The sequence below is a fragment of the Mus caroli genome, unplaced genomic scaffold (genome assembly GCF_978045245.1).
Source record: "Mus caroli unplaced genomic scaffold, Mus_caroli_1 scaffold_1, whole genome shotgun sequence".
In the NCBI taxonomy this organism is placed as follows: domain Eukaryota; kingdom Metazoa; phylum Chordata; class Mammalia; order Rodentia; family Muridae; genus Mus; species Mus caroli.
Genome location: NW_028227256.1, coordinates 179,618,110 through 179,637,020, shown reverse-complemented (window position 1 = coordinate 179,637,020; position 18,911 = coordinate 179,618,110). Strand labels below are relative to the sequence as shown.

The 18,911-nt window shown below is 43.4% G+C and overlaps 1 protein-coding gene across 1 annotated transcript in view; it reads right to left on the bottom strand.

Annotated features, from left to right (window-relative positions):
- Dnah14 (dynein axonemal heavy chain 14) overlaps window positions 1–18,911 on the bottom strand; it is a 258,755-nt gene that overhangs the window by 32,450 nt on the left and 207,394 nt on the right. The window contains exons 67-74 of the mRNA XM_021185047.2: window positions 14,952–15,182; window positions 14,439–14,560; window positions 12,014–12,258; window positions 8,453–8,874; window positions 8,181–8,379; window positions 4,311–4,547; window positions 2,869–2,954; window positions 526–682 (exon numbers count right to left, since the gene is read on the bottom strand). Of these exons, the coding sequence (XP_021040706.1) occupies window positions 526–682; window positions 2,869–2,954; window positions 4,311–4,547; window positions 8,181–8,379; window positions 8,453–8,874; window positions 12,014–12,258; window positions 14,439–14,560; window positions 14,952–15,182 (1,699 nt within the window). The remainder of the gene's footprint in view (window positions 1–525; window positions 683–2,868; window positions 2,955–4,310; window positions 4,548–8,180; window positions 8,380–8,452; window positions 8,875–12,013; window positions 12,259–14,438; window positions 14,561–14,951; window positions 15,183–18,911) is intronic.

Genomic DNA, 18,911 nt, shown 5'->3' with positions numbered 1-18,911 from the left:
TTGTGGCTCAGGACCAGATCCATGCGACCCTAATAACCATGCTGTACTACAGAACTGAGTTAAAGATCACTGTGAACGGGAGCAGTTCAAATATTTAAGGGGTGATCCTAGCTTTCAGAAGAATCCCACATGCTTGGAGATAGTTTCTAGAAGAGAATTCACTAGCTCTAGTACATTTTGTAATCTTGATTCTTTTATATTTTTAGAAGGACTTATCCTTAATACAGTTTCAAGTTTAAATCCCTTTTCAGCTATGGTAGAAAGACGTGAAGCTTTGAACATAGAACCGGGCACAGAGTTTACTCCTCCACACCCCCCCCCCCCCCTTTTTGGGGGAGGGGGTGCTGTTTTCCAGGTAGGGTCATGCAGCATTGGCTGAAAACACCTCAAAGCTGAGGAGGACTTTGAACTTAGGATCTTTTTGTCCCCCACTTCCTGAGTGCTGGGATTATCGGAGGGAGCAGAAGCCTTCAGTTTATGAGATGCCAGGACTGTGAGGTAGCGTCCTGTCCCTCCCCAGCTCACCGTAGGAGTGGGTGAGGATCAGTGGAGTCTGAGCAGTAGACTCGTTAAACGACTCTTTCAGATTAACTGTAGTATCGGGGATATATTCACCTCCCATTTTTTCAGTTATAAATTTCTTAATTGAATTTTCTAAACGGTCTGGCCGAAGAATTTTAATCTGAAAAAGAAAAGGGAAGCCAAGGTAAGTTTAAAATCCACTGGGGGAGGGGAGCTCTCTTCAGAGGTAAAAATGAAACCAGAGCTCCAGCCAGAACTTCCTGGTGTGCTCTTGGGGAGGGGGTCTTCTGATCATTGGTGGGTCTTCTCACCCCTACCACCTCACTCCCATCTCCAGTTACCTTGTGGCCCCTACACAGCTCTTCCAAACTCAGTGAAAGAGCTTGATTTAGCTGCACAGGTCAACATTCTGCCTTCTTGCCCTGCAATGGATTTTTTTCCCCATTCTGCTGTTCTTGTCAGAGCAAGAAGAACCTATATTGTTTGGAGTTGGAAGACCCAAAAGACAACCCAACTGGAAGACATATAATCCTTCCACTCATAAGACAAAAGCCAACTCTATGCTTCTGAACATTAAATCCAGGAATCAGACACATTACCAGTCATAACCAGATTGGGCAGTTGCTGCCTTCTCCCAGTCTGTAACTTTAAGTGGGACAGAATACAGGTCTGAAGAGAGCTGCGGACATGTGAGCCATGTTGGGCACACACACAGTACACATGTAGTGAGCACAGACTGCCTCATACACAAACCACTTATGTGACACATTTTTACAGAATGATCACAAAATATGTTCTGAGCAAGTTCATTGTCTCTGCAAGAGTGGCAAATCTGAATCTGTGACTGAGAGTGGACTAGGCAGAACCATGGGAAGTGGCTATTTTCCAAAGCAAAAAAAAAAAAAAAAAAAAAAAAGTCAAGTATTGGGAACTTTGTGTTTAATGTAGTACATATACTTACACACACACACACACACACACACAGAAGGGGTGCAGGGAGAAGGACTGGCATGAAACCTCAAAGGCAATAGCCAGTGATACACTTCTTCCAACTAGGCCACCCCCATTCCAATAGGGCCACACCTCCTAGTCCTTCTCAAGCAGTGCCACTCCCTGATGACACAGCAATTCAGATGGATGCACATACTGGAGGCTTTCTTATTCAAACCACCACCAAACAGTCAGGTTGGTCTGACAGCTCCTTGCAGAGAACCCAGGCTCTGAAGTGAGATCCTGATCCACTGCCAACATCAAGCTGCTAAAGAAACCTCCTTTGTCTTTAAGTGGCTTCTGGGCATTTGGTGAGTTTTAGTCTCAAAGACTTTGTTTTTGAGGGGTGGGAGGGAGAGGAAGACTGAAGAAAGAGCATTATGGTGAATTCATTTTTATTCTCCCTTTTCCTAAATTAATTTTCACAAGTAGCCACAGATACCTGTGGGAATGTTCTGGATGGTCCTATCTGTTCCTCACCATCTTTCCCTCTTTTGATGGCTATTCTTGGTTGTCAACTTGACTACAATTGGAATTCACTAAATCCCCAAAGACACATCTGGGGGTGGGGGAGGATTTTTGTTTAGTTTGAAGTGGGAAAACCCACTCCTAATCTGGATCTTTGATATGGGAAGACTCATGTCTAATCTGGGCCACACCTTCTGCTGGCAGCCTAGATAAAGAACATGGAAGAAGAAAGCCCTCTCTCTCCCTCTTCCCCTCCCCTCCCCCCTCCTTTTCCCTTTCTCCCTTTCCCTCTGTCTCTCTCCCTCTCCTCCCCTCCCCTCTCTTTCCTTCTCTCCCTCTCCCCCTCCCTCTCCCTCTTTTTTCTCTCCCTCCCTCCCCTCTTCCCCCTCTCTCTCCCCCCTCTTAAGTGCCACATTGGTGAATGTGATTTAGTTGTGAGTCAATGCTCACTCTATGCTTCTGAACATTAAATCCAGGAATCAGACACATTACCAGTCATAACCAGATTGGGCAGTTGCTGCCTTCTCCCTAAAGGACTAGTTCTGTTCTTGTAATTACAGCTTGGAGGAGGAGGGCAGAAACTAAGTGTCTGTGTGTAGTGGGAGGTTGGTGGGGGAGTGGGTCTCAAAAGAACAGGGAGACAGTGGTGGCAGTGGGCCACTCAGCTCATCCCTCAAGGTTTCATCTTGTCCATAGAGAATGAATGAGGGGCATGGTCACCATACGACAGAACATTAGGGTGGAATGCTGGTGCCCCCCCCCCCCAATAAGGCTCAGTAAGCCTTAGATTTTAGAAGTCAAGTATATTTTGTTTATAAAATTAATTTTGAGGGGTTCAAACTACCAATAAATTTACTTATTTTAATCTTTTGACCTAACATATCTTACCAAGATAAGCCTTTGAAATTGAGTGAGCTTTTCCCAAGGAAAAGTTACAGGATTCAACATTTCATCGCTTTCATCCAGAAGTTCAGCTAGACGCCATCAAGAGACAGAGAATGAAATTAGCAACAGGACATTGTGCCACTTCATTACGATACAAACTTACATTATAAAGACATGGAAGGAAACATGGCAGACTAGATAAGTGAGTGTTAGTCCTAGGACCTGGGGCATCACTAACCATCCTGCATCAGGAAGTACAAGTGGGTCTAGAAGCTGCGGGTGGATAGGGATGTGACATGAGGGATGAGGCTGGGGATGTAACCATGGGATTCAAAAGCTGCAGGAGGACCTGGAGCAAAGGCCACAGTCAGGCCTCAGCACCTTTCCGTCAAGTGTCAGCATCTACCTACGAGATTTATACACACAATGCCTAAAGCACTGGGAAATGAAAACCCACAGATGCTCAAACAAGACTGCAACAAGTTTGAAAACTTAAATGTTACATTTCCAGAGGTTCATTGCATGGTCTCTCTTTACTTTATATGCAGGACACCCTCCAGGCCTGGTTACGAGCTCTGGTTCCCTGGCATTTACCCAACATCTAACTTTACGTACAACTTGGATGACTTAAAAACATTTTTTGAATGTCCTAATATTCTGATTAAAAAAAAAAAGTCCCTCGGTATGTGTAAGTTCAATCATGACTGGGTAAACTTGGAGTTCTTTGCAAAATAAAAAGATTGCGGGGTGGTGGTATCACAGGGAAAAGGGACGAGAAAAACAGAGAGCAGAGTTCAAAGCAGAAACAAGAGTAGGGGCTATGACGAAATGGCAGCCTTTAAAGACCCACTTCTGGTGCAGCTCTTGCCTCCTGGTTTATTGTGTTTTTTCATGGGTATCTTTTTCTTTCTTTCATGTCCTGGGGGCTGAACCCGGGTACCTTGCTACGCTGGCAAATGCTCTCCTATTGGGCTGTGTGTTCTAAAAGCTACATAGGAGCACTCTGTGAAGGCTCCGTCCGATGTAAGGTTCAGAACACCCAGCGTGCTGTGTTCAATGTTTCCAAGGTCAGAAATCCCACCAGCTTCTCACTGACACAGCCAAACTCGGAAAAATCCCTTGCTAAAGGTAACTGTGAGTCTTGCCCAGACTCAAACGTGCCACACAGAACCCAGCAACATCCTTGCTTCCACTTGGTGGGATCTACCTTTCTGGTTTGTTTGTCTGACACAGAGCTTCCCTGTGTAGCCCTGGCTACCCTGGAACTCACTCTGTAGACCAGGCTGGCCTCAGATTCAGAGATGCACCTGCCTCTGTCTCCTGTGTGCTGGGAATAGAGGTGTGTGCCACTGCACAAAGGCTCATGATCTACTGTCACACACTGAAAATCTGCACATGTATGCACACGGCTGGGAAGGATAGGTTAAAGAGCTAAGGGTCCCTACCTTCCTTTGCTGATTTGGTTTTTTTCTGAGGCAAAGGTGCATCTGAGAAGAAAGGCCTGCTCATTAGAGAGTACACGGCCATAGCATCCCTGAAGGCATTCCACTGCTGTTCATTGGACAGGAGGGACGTGCACAGAAGGGAGAAGGGCTCCATTTGATTGCTGATATACTGGCACTGCCTCCACCTCAGGTCCGGTACCCACTGGAGATGGTCATTTCTCCGTATTTCAAATATACCTGAGAGAGAAGGGAAACCGGTCACAGGGCAGAGGAACCCCGCACCTTCTAGTGACTCATCACAGAGGAGATAACTGGCAGGTATTTGTTGTCGAGCCAAGAGCTGCTTCATATCCAGAAATCAACTAGAGGGGCTGGGGACGCAACTCAATGGCGGGATGCTTGACTGGCAAGCATGAGGCCATGAGCTCTGTCTCCAGAACCATGATAGACAGACAGACAGACTTACTAACCGGATACGTTTTTTATGGGAGGAATGACAGTGCTGACCACTTTAACCCTTTCGGCACAGGGCTCAGTATTGTGTACATCCATCCTACAGTCACACACAACTCCTCTCCTCCAAGTTCTGGTGGCCAACAGCCTCTTCTGTTCATGTAAACTGACATCCTCAGACACCCCGTAGAGTGGTAGTTTGTATTTTTGTGACTATCTTACTTCATTCAACAAAAATGTCATTAAGGCTCAGTCACACTCTCATATTTAATGGGATTTCCTTTCTTTTAAATCCCATTACAATTGCATTAATGCCTGAATTTGCTTATCCATCCATCCACTGGCAGACACATGGCTGCACACATCTGTCCGCTATCATAAATGCACTGCTACGAATACAACTTCCAACATGCCTTCCAGATTCAGCCACAGTCCTTTGCACATATACCTGGAGTGGGATTTTTGAGTTGACTGATTTTTCTGTCTTAATGTTTTGGGAAAATGTCATTCTATTCTTCATCTTTATAATTCCACCACCAGGAGTTCATAAAGGTTAGAGGCCACTGCCGTAGCCAGTGTTCCTCACAGGTACACATGTGCAAGGATGGTCCTTAGCCAGCAGCTCTGTCTGGGATGTTTGGAACCTCTGGGACTTATAAGGAAGGACCTGCTAGCTGGGTGGGTCTTAACAGTGAAAGTCCACTTCTGCGTCAGGTTCTAGCCCAGGCTTGCTGCTCCCTGATCCACTGGGGTGTGAAGGAGCCGTGTGGAAAGGCCCTGCTCTCAGTCTCAGATTGACACCCCTGAAAGTGTAACAACCCTTCAAAGGGTGAACCTAAATAATTCCTCTTTCCTCAAATTATTTCTTTAGGTGTTTTGTACTAGTGACTAATACCACTATTATAATATATATAATATATTCTATATATATTAATATATATAGAATAATATAGATCTTTTTCTTTGTCACCTGTTAGATCTTTTAAAAAAAGTGTGTATGGTAGTGTGTGTGCTATGTATGTATGTATGTGAATGTGTATGTGTGGTGTATATACGTGCATGTGTGTTGGTGGCATGTGTGTGTGGTGTGTATGATATGTGTGTGTGTGGTGTGTGAGTGTGGTATGTGTGTATATGTGGTGTGTGTATGCATGTATGTGGTGGTGGTGTGTGTGTGGTGTGTGAATGTGATATGTGTGTGTGTGGTGTGAGTGGTGTGTGTGTATGTGTGGTGTATGTGTGTGCATGTGTATGTGGTATGTGAGTGTGATATGTATGTGTGGATGTGCTTGCACATGTGTGCACCAGCAGTGGCCAGAGATTGGTGGCTGGCAGTTTTGCTCAGCCATTTTCCATCTCTGTTTTAAAACAGCATCTCTCAGTGAACCTGAAGCTCACAGAGCCACTGGCTGGCTGATGAGTTTGGCTACAAGAACACATGACTGTGCCTGGCTTAGGTGCTGGGAGTCTGCCCTTAGTCACTCATGTTTGCACAGAAGGAACTTTGCCAAGTGAGCCATTGCCTCCCTCTGCTGGAACTTTTATAGCTTCAGGCCTTATATTTACACCTCTAATCCTTTTAGACTGAATGCTAGTGTTTGGAATAAATAAAGGTCCAACTTCAGCCTTTGATATGTGCTCCTTCCATTTTCCCAATAACCGAACGCAAATATATGAGAGTTAATTTCTGGGCTCTTTATTCTATGGCATTGACTTCTTTTTTTTAGGATTTATTTTAATTTTAAAATATTTTATTTTAAATTATTTTAAATTTTATTTTAAATGTATGTATATATGTGCATGTCTGTGTGGAAGAACATGCAGGAGAGTGCAGGTGCCCTCAGAGGTCAGAAGAGGGCGTCAAATCTCCTTGAGCTGGAGTCACAGGTAGTTGTGAGCCTTCCAGTGTGGGTGCTGGCAACCAAACCTGGGCCCTCTTTAGGCGCAGTATGTGCTCTTAACCGCTTAGCTCTTCCTAGCCCCTTTGTTTATCTGTCTTTATGTGAACAAAATATCCAGTGGTACTGTCTGCAGTCTGATAACGCATTTTAAATGAGAACGTGGGAGATTTTCACTTGGTACTCTTTAAAAAAAAAATCCATTTCTTGAGGTAGAATCTTTTTCCTTCTGCTGATCAGAGATCTTTTCTTTTTTAAACATTTATTTTCAGTTTTAAAAGTATTGGTATGTGTGTCTGCCTGTATGAGGGTATATGCATATATGTGCAGGTACTGACAGGCATTGGATCGTCATGGAACTGGAGTTATATGCAGTTGTGATCTGCCTGAGGTGGATACTAGGGACCAAACCGGAGTCTTTTGCAAGAGCAGAATTTCCTCTCACTGTTGAGTCATTTCTCCACTCCTGAGATCTATTTTTATATATTTATATCACACATTTCCCTCTCAGCATTGACGTTGCTACACCACAGAGCTTAAAAGGTTCAGTCCTGGTGAGCAGTGGTGGCACACACCTTTAATCCCAGCACTTGGGAAGCAGAGGAAGGCTGATCTCTGAGTTCTGAATTTGATGCCAGCCTGGTCTACAGAATGAGCTCCAAGACAGCTAAATTTACCCTGTCTTGAAAAACAAAACAAAACAAAGTAAAAAGAAAAGAGAAAACATTCAGTCATTATATAAGTACAGTGTCTTACTTATTGTTCTATTACTGGGAAGAGACACCATGATCAAGGCAGCTCTGTTAAAATAAAGCATTTAATTAGAAGTCTGTTTACAGTTTCAGAGGGTCAGCCCATGATCGTTATGGCAGGAAGCAGACAGGCATGGGGTTGCAGCAGTAGCTGAGAGCTTTATATCCTGATCCACAGGCAGCAGACAGAAAGGGGAGTGGGGAGATTGTGGGCCTGGCATGGATTTTTGAAACCTTAAACCCTCAATGACACAGCTCCTCCCACAAGGCCACACCCCCTAATCCTTTCTAAACAGTTCCATTAACTGGAGACCAAACATTCAAACAGATAGGCCTCAGGGGGCCACTCTTATGCTTTATGGCTCAAGTTTTCAATAGTAAGTAAAGAAATATTATCCAGGAAGCGGCCTGATGACATGGTAATCAATGTGTGTCCCTATTCACTATGACTAGTGCTTTACAGTAAGACCACCACGATCTTGCCAGCTACAATCTATTTATTATTTATTCACTAACTCACTCACTCATTCAAAAATGAGTCAGGGGGTTCATGAGATCTAGGCTAGCCCGGCTACATAGTGAGATGTTTTCTCACAAGCAAACAAATGAAGCACTGTGTGTGATACATTGGCGAATCTGATATAGAACTTGCCTCAATTACAGAGTAGAAACCCACAAAACCTTCTAATATTTTACAAGAAAACCTATTTTAGTGTTGTTGTTGTTGTTTTTTAAAGATATCCAGAGAAATTACTTGTACTACTTACTATTAAGTCTAGGCTTGGATAGTATATTTTTAATATTTATCAAAATGCCGGTATATAAAAAGATGTTCCATTCCTCTTCTGGTAGAGATCCTATGTCGTCTGCCATCAGAGTGTCGCTGGAATTCCCTCTCATGATGGTGGTGCAAAGTGCGAAGGAGAAGCAGAGCTTATGCTCATTGAATAGTGCTGAAGAGACCACCTACAGAAACCACGACAGTCACCCGAGCCTGGGAGGCAGTGCTGGGGAAACCCACCGTGACTGGGTAGCTTACCTTAAACACATTTCTTGTCAGCGTTTCTATTGAACTTTTGATATTCTCGGCTAAGGGAATTCTCTCACTCTCCAGATTCTCTTGCTCTGAGGAACTTAGGGAGACCTCATCGGCTTTTTCCTGAGAAGTCTCATCTGTCTTCCAATCATGCTTTTCTTCTTTGGTTTTGGAAACTATAAAGGAAACAAAAACCCGCCGGAGCCACTCCAGGGAGAACTGGTACATCTTCTCCACCTGCGAGAGGCCGGCCACCACGAAGTAAAGCAGGGCGCCCCTAGTGGCGATAGGGAGGTAGTTCTTGCGCGTTGCTTGAATTTTGCTTTCCGCCTTTTCCGTTTCTTTGATACGTTTGGAAATCTCATTTGAAGTCATTTTGCATTTTCTCAGGGTTTCTACAATCTCTTCATCATCCAACACACTTCCTAAAAATGAACAAAACATGAATTTGAATGAAAACCTCTTGAAATAGCAACTTCCCTGGTCTGGGCGTTGTGAGGATTTTCACTGTGGGCTGTTTGTCGGTTTTGTTGAGTTGGAAGTTTCATTAAAGTAAGTTTAATTTAGGATGAAACGTGAGGGTTAGGAAAGAAGGAGGAGCTCAGAAAAAGTAAAGACAGAGCCAGTCATGGGCACGGACTTCAGAGAAGTGTTACTCTGACCATTTTGAAACGAATATGCCACGTTTATACGAAGTCGGATTGGCAGTACGCAGGCTCCATTCCCCACTCCTTTTTAAAAACTCTCTTTCTGAATTCTATTTTTAATATAGGAACGTAGTAAGTGACAACTTCTTCATAAACAATACATTTGACCACACACACACCCCACATGCACAGAGGCTGGGGATGTAGCTCAGTGGTTGCATGTACAAGACCCTGGGGTTTGCTCACTAGCCCATCCCCCAATCCAGACCACAGCAAGCATACTATTATTTTCTGTAATACACTCTGCTATTTTCGTTTGACCAGTGAGGGCCATCCCTCAGCTGCTAGCAGATTGCCACTCTTGAACAAGCAGCACACTAGACCGAGGGATTCTTCCTTCCCACTTCCTTATTTCAAGGGACCTCTCGGATTCTCATTACAAACTTTCTTTTCTTTCTTTCGTTGCTCTCCTTCCTTCCTTCCTTTTTTTTTTTTTTTTTTTGAGACCTATATTGCAATGTAGACTAGACTTATCTTGAACTCACTGAGACCCAAGTATTAAAGGACTGTGCCACCACACTTGGCTTTTTACTTCTATTTTTAGGGAACAGTTATGGGCACTAGAGAGGCAGCTCATGGATTCAGAGCATATGACGCTCTCGCAGAGGCCACTGTTCTGTTTTCAGCACTCATGCCCAGTTCCTGGCTCAGATCCCCCTCTATCTCCTCTTCTGGGCTCTGTAGGCACCTGTGCACTCCCCTCAAACACATCATTACAAAATAAAATAAAACACTTAAAAAGGATTTTTTAAATTAAAAATCATTTTAGTAAATGTTAGCAGCTAAAATTATCTCAATACTCTAATAGAACAAAAGCCTGGCAGGGCATAAATATAAAAATATGAAGGCACAATAGATGCATGTGCTTCTCTGATGGGCATTAAAATATTTTCACTTGTTCCATTTGAGTGGCTCAGAGAATGTCAGTGCCTGTGCCTGTGCCTGTGTATCACGTTAGATCAACTGGTACCCTGGATGTACACTGAAGAGCACCCAGAAGTATTTCAAACCCCGTCAAGGTTTTTTTTTCTTTTACTGAAAATGGCCTTTTTTCCTGATATATCTCAGGTATAGTCTCCCCTCTTCTCCCAGGTGCTCCCCACCTCCCCTCCCATGTGAGCGCACCCCTTTCTGTCTCTCATTAGAAAACAAACTGGCTTCTAAGGGATGATAATAATAAAATAAAATGTAATAAAGTAAAATAAAAATGAAGATGTTACAATAGGGATAAAAGAAAACAGAACAAACAGAGCCCCAGAGAAGGCACAGGACCACAGAGGAGAACACCGAGACCCACTCATTTGCACAGTCAAGAATACCAGAGAACCACGAAACCAGAAACCATAGTATATTTGCAAAGGAGCTGAAGCATAAAAAATAAACAGACAAATAAATAAGATGCCCTGACAAGACATTATGAGACAAAAAAATTGTAGCCATACTTTTGATACTATTGATGAATTTTTGTTTTTTAATTTTTAAAGATTTGTTTATTTTTATTTTACACATATGAATGTTTTGCCTGCATGCATGTCTGTGTACCATGTGAGTACAGCACCCATTTAGATCACAAGAGGGCATCAGAGCCCCTGGAACTGAGTTTACAGATGCTTGTGGGCTGACAGGTCGGTGCTGGGAACCGAACCCAGGTCCTCTGAAGAGCAGCCGTGATTTTCACTGCGGAGTCATCTCTCCAGCTTCCTGGGTTTTAGGTTATTTTGGTAAAGGATCTGGTACCACCAGGCTTTTATTCCAGGCCATGCCCCCTTTCTATTAGACCAACAGTAATTAATTAATTACAGTGAATAGTAAAAGTAAATCTGCATGGGGGTCGGTCTCAGGCTCCAACTCCAGCACCCAGGAGGCTCCGGCAGAAGGAATGTCACCTCGAGGCTAGCCTGGATTACTTGGATCCTAAAAAAATAGCAGGCAGAACCTGTCTGTGACATTCCAGGTCAGTCAAGTGCCTCACTGGACATTTGGATTAAAAAAAAAACAAGAGAAAGAAATACAATTTCTGGGGCTGGTGAGATGGCTCAGTGGGTAAGAGCACCCGACTGCTCTTCTGTAGGTCCAGAGTTCAAATCCCAGCAACCACATGGTGGCTCACAACCATCCGTAATGAGATCTGATGCCCTCTTCTGGTGTGTCTGAAGACAGCTACAGTGTACTTACATATAATAAATAAATAAATCTTTAAAAAAAAAGAAGTACAAGTTCTATCTACATGTAACCTCGAGAACTATTTTATTTGAGAAACATACCATGTCTCCTAACGAGACCCAAGCTAAGATGCAGTTCAGGGTCAGATAGACAGTGCTTCATTCTGGTCGGCTTCGGCACAGTTACAGCAGTGTGAGCCAGGAAGTTAGCACAAACTTATGTTTTACTGTTACAAAAGATATTCTTAGATATTCTTCCAGCACAAGGAAAACAATTTTGCCTTCTTTGCTAATAAATACCATATTTTAACATGATTGTTCTCTGTGAAAGGTCCTTTAGGGTTAACACTTGCTGACCCTCTCTTTTGGCGTCTGCAGCCAGCCCTGAGGTGTGAAGTAGCTGGGAGATGCCTGGAGAGAATCCAGCACTGGGAGGGAGTCAATCAGCCCTGCTAAGATTTGCTTACAGTTTTAGGTGTAGTCTTTGGTGGTCGGATGTGAGCAGACAGAGTTAGGGTCGAAGCTGAACATCAGCGTTCACGTTGTGACTCATAGAAGTGCGCAGGGCTCGCCTGTTCCGACTGGTTATCTGGTACTAATGGAGGCTTGGCATGGTTGGTACCAGTCAGAAAATAAACTCATGCCTTTCCCTTGACTTTTTAAGTCTCTTGATAGTACTAAGCTTCCTTCCTCACCTTCTGTTTTCTGGAGTAAGGTCAATGTTTTATCCTCCAGCTCCTCCAGAGTTATAGCATCAAGAGAAATACTCTCCAATAACTGGGCACGCTGATTTTCTAAATGAGGAACTTCATGACTTACTACTGTAGATAGGAGCTCATCTTGCAAACCTTGGAATGTTACAGTGAAGTTGATAATAGTAACAAAGTTATAAACGGATGGAAAAAAATTGGGGTTTTCTAGTTCTGTAGATAAGTACAACCTAAAAATGAGAAAAATACTAGTTATTCAAAGAGCTTGCAGAAGAAAACAATGAAACGAAATGTTTAAATAATATATAAATGGTATTTTCCTAGAAGTGAAAAGATCCATTTGTAGTGTTATTCATCTTTGAGCTCAGTGTATGCTCTTGGTTTGTACTATGTGAACAAGTCTGTATTTAGACTTTAAAAACAGCCATGAATGATATCCTTACTAGATTTATTTAATCTAAGGCAGGGGGAAAGACAAATAAATGGTCACAGGAGTTTTGATGCCACTAGATCATTGTGAAGAATGGCTTCTTTGCTGAGGGCATAAGACAGTGGGATTGGGTCAAGAGGTGTCAGCTGGGACTTTCTGGACTCTGGCTGAAGAGCACCTGGGCAGAGAGGAGGGGAGGGTGGCTTTGAGAAGCTGTGAGGACTGAGATTCTAGGTTTTAGCTTGTTTATGTAGCAACTAACTAGAGCAGGGGCGTGCTCTACTCTATTTTTAAAAGGTAAGGCTGAGGCTGGGGCATGGCCAGAGAGTAGAGTTCTGTTCCCAAGTCTTGCCTTTTAAACCAGCACCCTCTTCCCACCCTCTGGAAGAAATCCATTCTTGGTATCAGTTGGCCACAGTTGCTCTGCCTCTCCTGTTTCTGCTCACAAAGAAGCAACAGTCTCACAGGACCCAAAGGGCTTCTCTCCTAGAAACTGTGTTTCTGTGATGTCGAATGTCACCTCCAACAGCTATTCGTGAAGTTGGCTCAGAGTGGGGAGGTGGCTTCCTAGTAGAGAAGCCTGACTGCCAGGCAGTTTAGGGACAAGGACCTAAAAATTGAACAGAGTTGATTCTTGCCCTTGAAAAGAGACCAGAAACAGCCCTGGTTCTAACCACACTTCAGTCCTGGTCAGAGACCAAAACATCAGATGTATTTAGGGGCACTGGTTACTGTTCTGTCTTCTTGCTATCTTTCTTAAAGCTAGGGAGGCATATGTACCCGCTGTGGGTGAGATGAGTGGGTGACCTGGATGAGCCCCTAGATAAGGACCCTTGATGATGCCACAGCCTTGTGGGCTGCTCTTGCTGCACGGGAGCTCCGTTTGCCTCCTCCTCTTACGTTTCACCCAGGAGCCAGGAATGCATTTCTTCACCCTTGCTGCTTCCCATGGAATTCAGGGTTTGAGTTCGAGAGATAAGGGTCCTGGAAGTCCCCAGCCCTTGTGGCTTTGTTGGTTGCTGACTGTCTAGAAACCCAGCACTTTAGTTACTGTTCATCTGAGGTGAGGTCTCTGCTGCTGCCAAGGATCCCCAGTTTCCTACCTCCTTAAGCAACATCTCTTCTTGTTCCAAATATCAAATATGCATTTATGTGTGTTTGCTTGTATGTGTTGTGTAGGGAAGTGTGTGTATGTGTGTGCGTGTGCGTGTGTGTGTGTGTGTGTGCGTGTGTGTCTGTCTGACTTCAAGTAATTTTCCTCAGATGCGCTCCACCTTATTTCCCGAGGCAGGATCTCTCAGTAGGTGAGGATGGCTGGTCATTGAACTCTAGGGATTGTCTTGTCTCTGCCTTCCCACTGCGGAGTTTACAAGGATACCTCACGCTTTACACATGCGTGTTCTGAACCCAGATGGTCGTGCGTCACGACAAATACTTCATGGACTGAGCCAAGGTGTCAGCCCTGGATTTTTGTTTCTTTTTTTTCTTTTTTTTTTTTTCGAGACAGGGTTTCTCTGTGTAGCCCTGGCTGTCCTAGAACTCACTCTGTAGACCAGGCTGGCCTCAAACTCAGAAATCTGCCTGCCTCTGCCTCCCAAGTGCTGGGATTAAAGGCATGCGCCACCACTACCCGGCTGGATTTTTGTTTCTTAAAGTGGCCAAAGCTTATCGTGCTGTGTTATCTGTGTTGTCTGTGGGAATCAAATCAGACCTCTTTGCTAAGAGAGTCAGGCTTTCCAGCCTCGTGACTTCCTGCTCAGCTCAGGTCTGAGTTACAGTTCCCTTCAGTCTGACAACACTGATAAAACCCACTCTCATTTCTGAATGTGGGTGGCAGCCACAACCCACAAAACCCAAAGGAATGTTCATGATACAATGACCCTTCTCCCTCAGGATTAGGCTCACCAGAACTGAAGCACATGGCTTTCAATGTGACTTATTTAAAAAGAAATGTCTAGATTTGACTATGAGAGACATTACCTGAACTTTTCATTGAATTCAATCTCAGTGTCATCGATTTTGATGTAACATTGCCCTCTTTTCTGGCAAATATCCTTCTTTAGCATTGCCCTCAAATTGGGAGGGAATGTTTCAGGGACATTCTGAAAAAAATCCAGTAGACACACACACACACACACACACACACACACACACACACACACACAATCATCTTAAGTAAATTAGTTGAAAAGACACATTGCTGATGCCAGCAGAGAAAGACAGAGATAAGAGAACTAAACCATGTGCATATGTGCATATGTGTGTATGTGTGCACATATATAACACATATCCAATGCATGAAAGTACTGGACTATGTGCACATGTGGACATATATATTTCACAAGTACAGTGCATGTGTATAAGTGCAATTCTGTATACATTTATTTAACAAAGACCTAGACACTTGGCACCTCTAGTCTTTGTGCTCACTGTGTATAATAAATAACATGGCCTGCTGTAGCAAGGAGGAGTCAGGCTCCATGGTCCACATACCTGCAGGAGGACAGGTTCTCCTGCTTGCATGGTCATCACCAGTTTTTTGATGTAATTGCTATCTTGAGCGGAAATCTCTTGCAGCCTGGGCCCTTCCATCTGGCGGATCCAGTGGAGTGCTTGCTTGTGCGGGTCGATCACCAGTGGCCACTGCTTCGTCCTTTTCATCAAAATGGCATTTTCTGCCAAATGCTGCCCAAGAGGCAGCCCTTGATTATGCCACCGGCGAATCTGAAATAGAAATGCTAGTATCTTCACCATTTCCGAAGCTCCAGCAAACCTGAAGTCAGGTCATGAAAGATGTGTCACAACCATTGCTTTTAGATAAACACCCCGTAAAATGACAGAGGGAACAAACAGTTTAAAGCAAGTTGGATTTTTGTTATGATGAGTAATTTAAGACATGGTGGGAACAGAAAAGAGACATATAGGCAGTGGCCCACTTCCAGGATTTCAGACTCTCTGCATGTAGGAAACACACAGTCACGCAGAGCTGTAGGAACTCTATTTCACAACCCTAACCTATGAAGCACTTGCATTGAATCTCATTAATTTCTCAGGGGGAGAAACTGAGACTGAAAGTCCAGAGATGTGCCTATGACATGCCAGCATGAGGAGCAGCTAGGACCAGGCTCCGGGCTACCTCTGTTTCGATGAGCCTCTCGCTCATCTCACAGCCTCCTTTCCCTTCTCACTCCGGTTTCCCTGCAGTCTTAGTGTGCTAAGAAGAAAAAGTCAATGGAGCCGGAGGAGGTGAGAGAAGGAACGGATACCAGGGACGCTGCTGGCTACAGGAACAGGGTTTCCCTGGGAAAGGCAAGGGGCCTTTTGGTTCTAGGTGGAACAAGGGGTTTTTCTCCTGTGTAGGGGCCAGCCTATGAAGAACTGCATGCTGGTGAGTTCTGCCTGAAGGAGATGGGAGGAACCCCGAGGAATCTAAGGAGAGTAAGATGGCTTCTCAAGCTGCTGAGACAAGACGGGAGTGAACCTCACAGGGGTGATGACAGATGAATTCTCCAGACCAGTTTCTATTTCTTCCGAAGCTAATACTCACGCAACACTGTTCTCATTTTACTGGTATCTTTTAAAATGGCACCATTTATTTTTTAACCTCTTGGCTTTAGATAAATAGAATCTCAGTGATTTTGTTAATATCTGGCCTCATCCACTTTGTGTGTTAGGCTTACTCTTTCTCATTATAACTTTTGAGCTTATTAAGATTTCTTTATCCAAAGGCAGTTGGACTTATCTGACGGGCATGAATAATTCTTTGAAGAACATGCCCAGTTATGTATGCCTTTCTCTTTTTCTTTTGAGAAAGTGTTATTCTGTAGCCCAGGCTTGAACCCACAGACTTCTTATCTCTGCCCAAGTGCTGGGGTTACAAGTGTGTCTGCCATTCTGGACTTGTATACATGTCGTTTAGGTAAAATACTATGAGATGAATGTTGGATTACAGGAGAGAGGGGGGGGGGAGAGAATATATATGTGTGTGTATATATATGTGTGTGTGTACTCATATATATATATATGAGTATATATATATATACATATATATATATATATATATATATATATATGAGTAGTATCAGCTTAAAGATAACTGTAGCATTTTATAGTCTCAACAACAGCTATGAGGGTTTTCTGTTTGCCCTGTGGTAGCTGCCACTTGGTATCTTATTTGGGACTTGATTTATAGCCCCACAGTGAAGAGCAGCAGCTAAATGTGCTTTGTGCTTATTGGCTACTTGCATACTGTCCTTGTGAGCTGCAAATTCAATCCTGTGGCCTATGGGTCAACTGAGCTTATACACTGGACAGAGCTCTTTAAAACTCATATGACAAAGTGACAGTTGGACTCTGGCCTACCTATATAACTTTTTTTTTTTTTTTTTTTTTGAGACAGAGTGTCTCTATGGTAGCTCTGGCTGCTTTAGACCTCACCATGTAGCAGACTGCTCAAACTCAGAGATTCACCTGCCTCTGCCTCTCAAGTGCTGGGATTAAAGATGTGTGCCACCATGCATGGCTATTTTATATCATCTTAATTGTGTCTTATTTTCAAGATCTGTCATTTTCTAATTATTAAATATAAATAAAATTTATTTGTATTTTATATATGAGTTTTCCTGCATGTGTGCATGTGTACCATGTGACTACAGTACTCTCAGAGGTTCAAAGAGAGCATTTGATCCCCTGGGGCTGGCCTTACAGATGCTTGTGTACTGCCATGCGGGTGCTGGGAACCAAACCTGGGTTCTCTGCAGAGCAGCTCATGCTCCTAAGTGCTGAGCCACTTCTCCAGCACACTGATTTTATCTTCTGATGAGTAAAGGTCTACATTTTAATGTAACTGGTCAGATATTTTTCTATTATGGCTAAATTTATTTAAGAGATTTAAAAAATCTCATATATATGTATATATATACACACATATATATATGAGAAAAATCTCATATATATATGTGAGATTTTTCATGCAGAGCTATGAAAACTAACAGTAGGAACTCTATTTTATAACCGTAACCTATCAAGCACTTGCATTGAATCTCATTAATTTTCTCATTAATTTCTCAGGTGGGGAAACTGAGACTTAAAGTCCAGAGGTGCCTATGACATGCACCAATATATATATTGGTGTTTTGACTATATACATACACACACACACACACACACACACACACACACACACACACGAGCGCATTTGTAGGAGGGTGTCGGATTCCTTGGAACAGGTGTTAAACACACACACACACACACACACACACACACACACACGCACGCACGTGCGCATCTGTAGGAGGGTGTCGGATTCCTTGGAACAGGCGTTACAGACAGTTGTGAGTTGCCATGAGGGTTCTGGGAATTGAACCCTGGTCCTCTGGAAGAGCAGCTGATGCTCTTAAGTGCTGAGTCTCTATTTAAGAGATCTTTGCCGGGCGTGGTGGTGCACGCCTTTAATCCCACCACTTGGGAGGCAGAGGCAGGTGGATTTCTGAGTTCGAGGCCAGCCTGGTCTACAAAGTGAGTTCCAGGACAAGCCAGGGCTACACAGAGAAACCCTGTCTCAAAAAACCAAAAAAAGAAAAAAAAAAAAAAAAAGAAATCTTCTTTTTTCTTAACTTAGGGCCAAGCACATGTCCTAAATTGAGCTTAATTTGTGTTTCACATCTAGGCAACTGAACTTAAGTACAACCACATTTTTGAATGTGATATGAAATACTGTTTTATTAAAAAAATAGATATTCAATTGCCCGGCACCATCTCCTTTGTGCTGCGTGTGCCATGGCCTTTGCTGTGATGCTGATGTCTTTGGTACTGTAGGGTTCATTCAATCTGCTCTTAGGTATACTTTGTATTGGCTTAAAGAATTCCACTCTCATAACTGCACAGCTCTAATGTGACTCTCAATCCTTCATAGCTTGATGAATAGCTATTTACAGCATGGTCTCGATGGTGTTTTTGCTTTTGTTTTTGTTTTTGGAGACAGGGTTTCTCTGTGTAGCCCTGGCTGTCCTGGAACTCACTTTGTAGACCAGGCTGTCCTGGAACTCAGAAATCCGCCTGCCTCTGCCTCCCAAGTGCTGGGATTAAAGGTGTGCACCACCACACCTGGTACATATTTTGGATTTTTATCCTCTCTTACAACTCTGAAGTCAGGGATCAGGACACACACTGTGCTCGGATGTTGGCTAGGATTTAGATGAGTTTGGGAAGAACTGAATGATTTAGAATAGTGAGTTTTCCAAGTTTTGAGTTTGACATGACTTTTGTTCTTAAAATTTATCCTGGGAACTTACGGTTTCCTTTTTCAAGTTTTGTGTATATTCTGATAGGTTCATTTTGACTCTCTGATCAGTGGCCTCAGTGGTTGAACGAAACTGTGAAGGAAGAGTTCACAACCCTTCCACTCCTGTATCCCTCATGCCTCTAAAGCCAGCACAGCACCCTGTGGGCTAC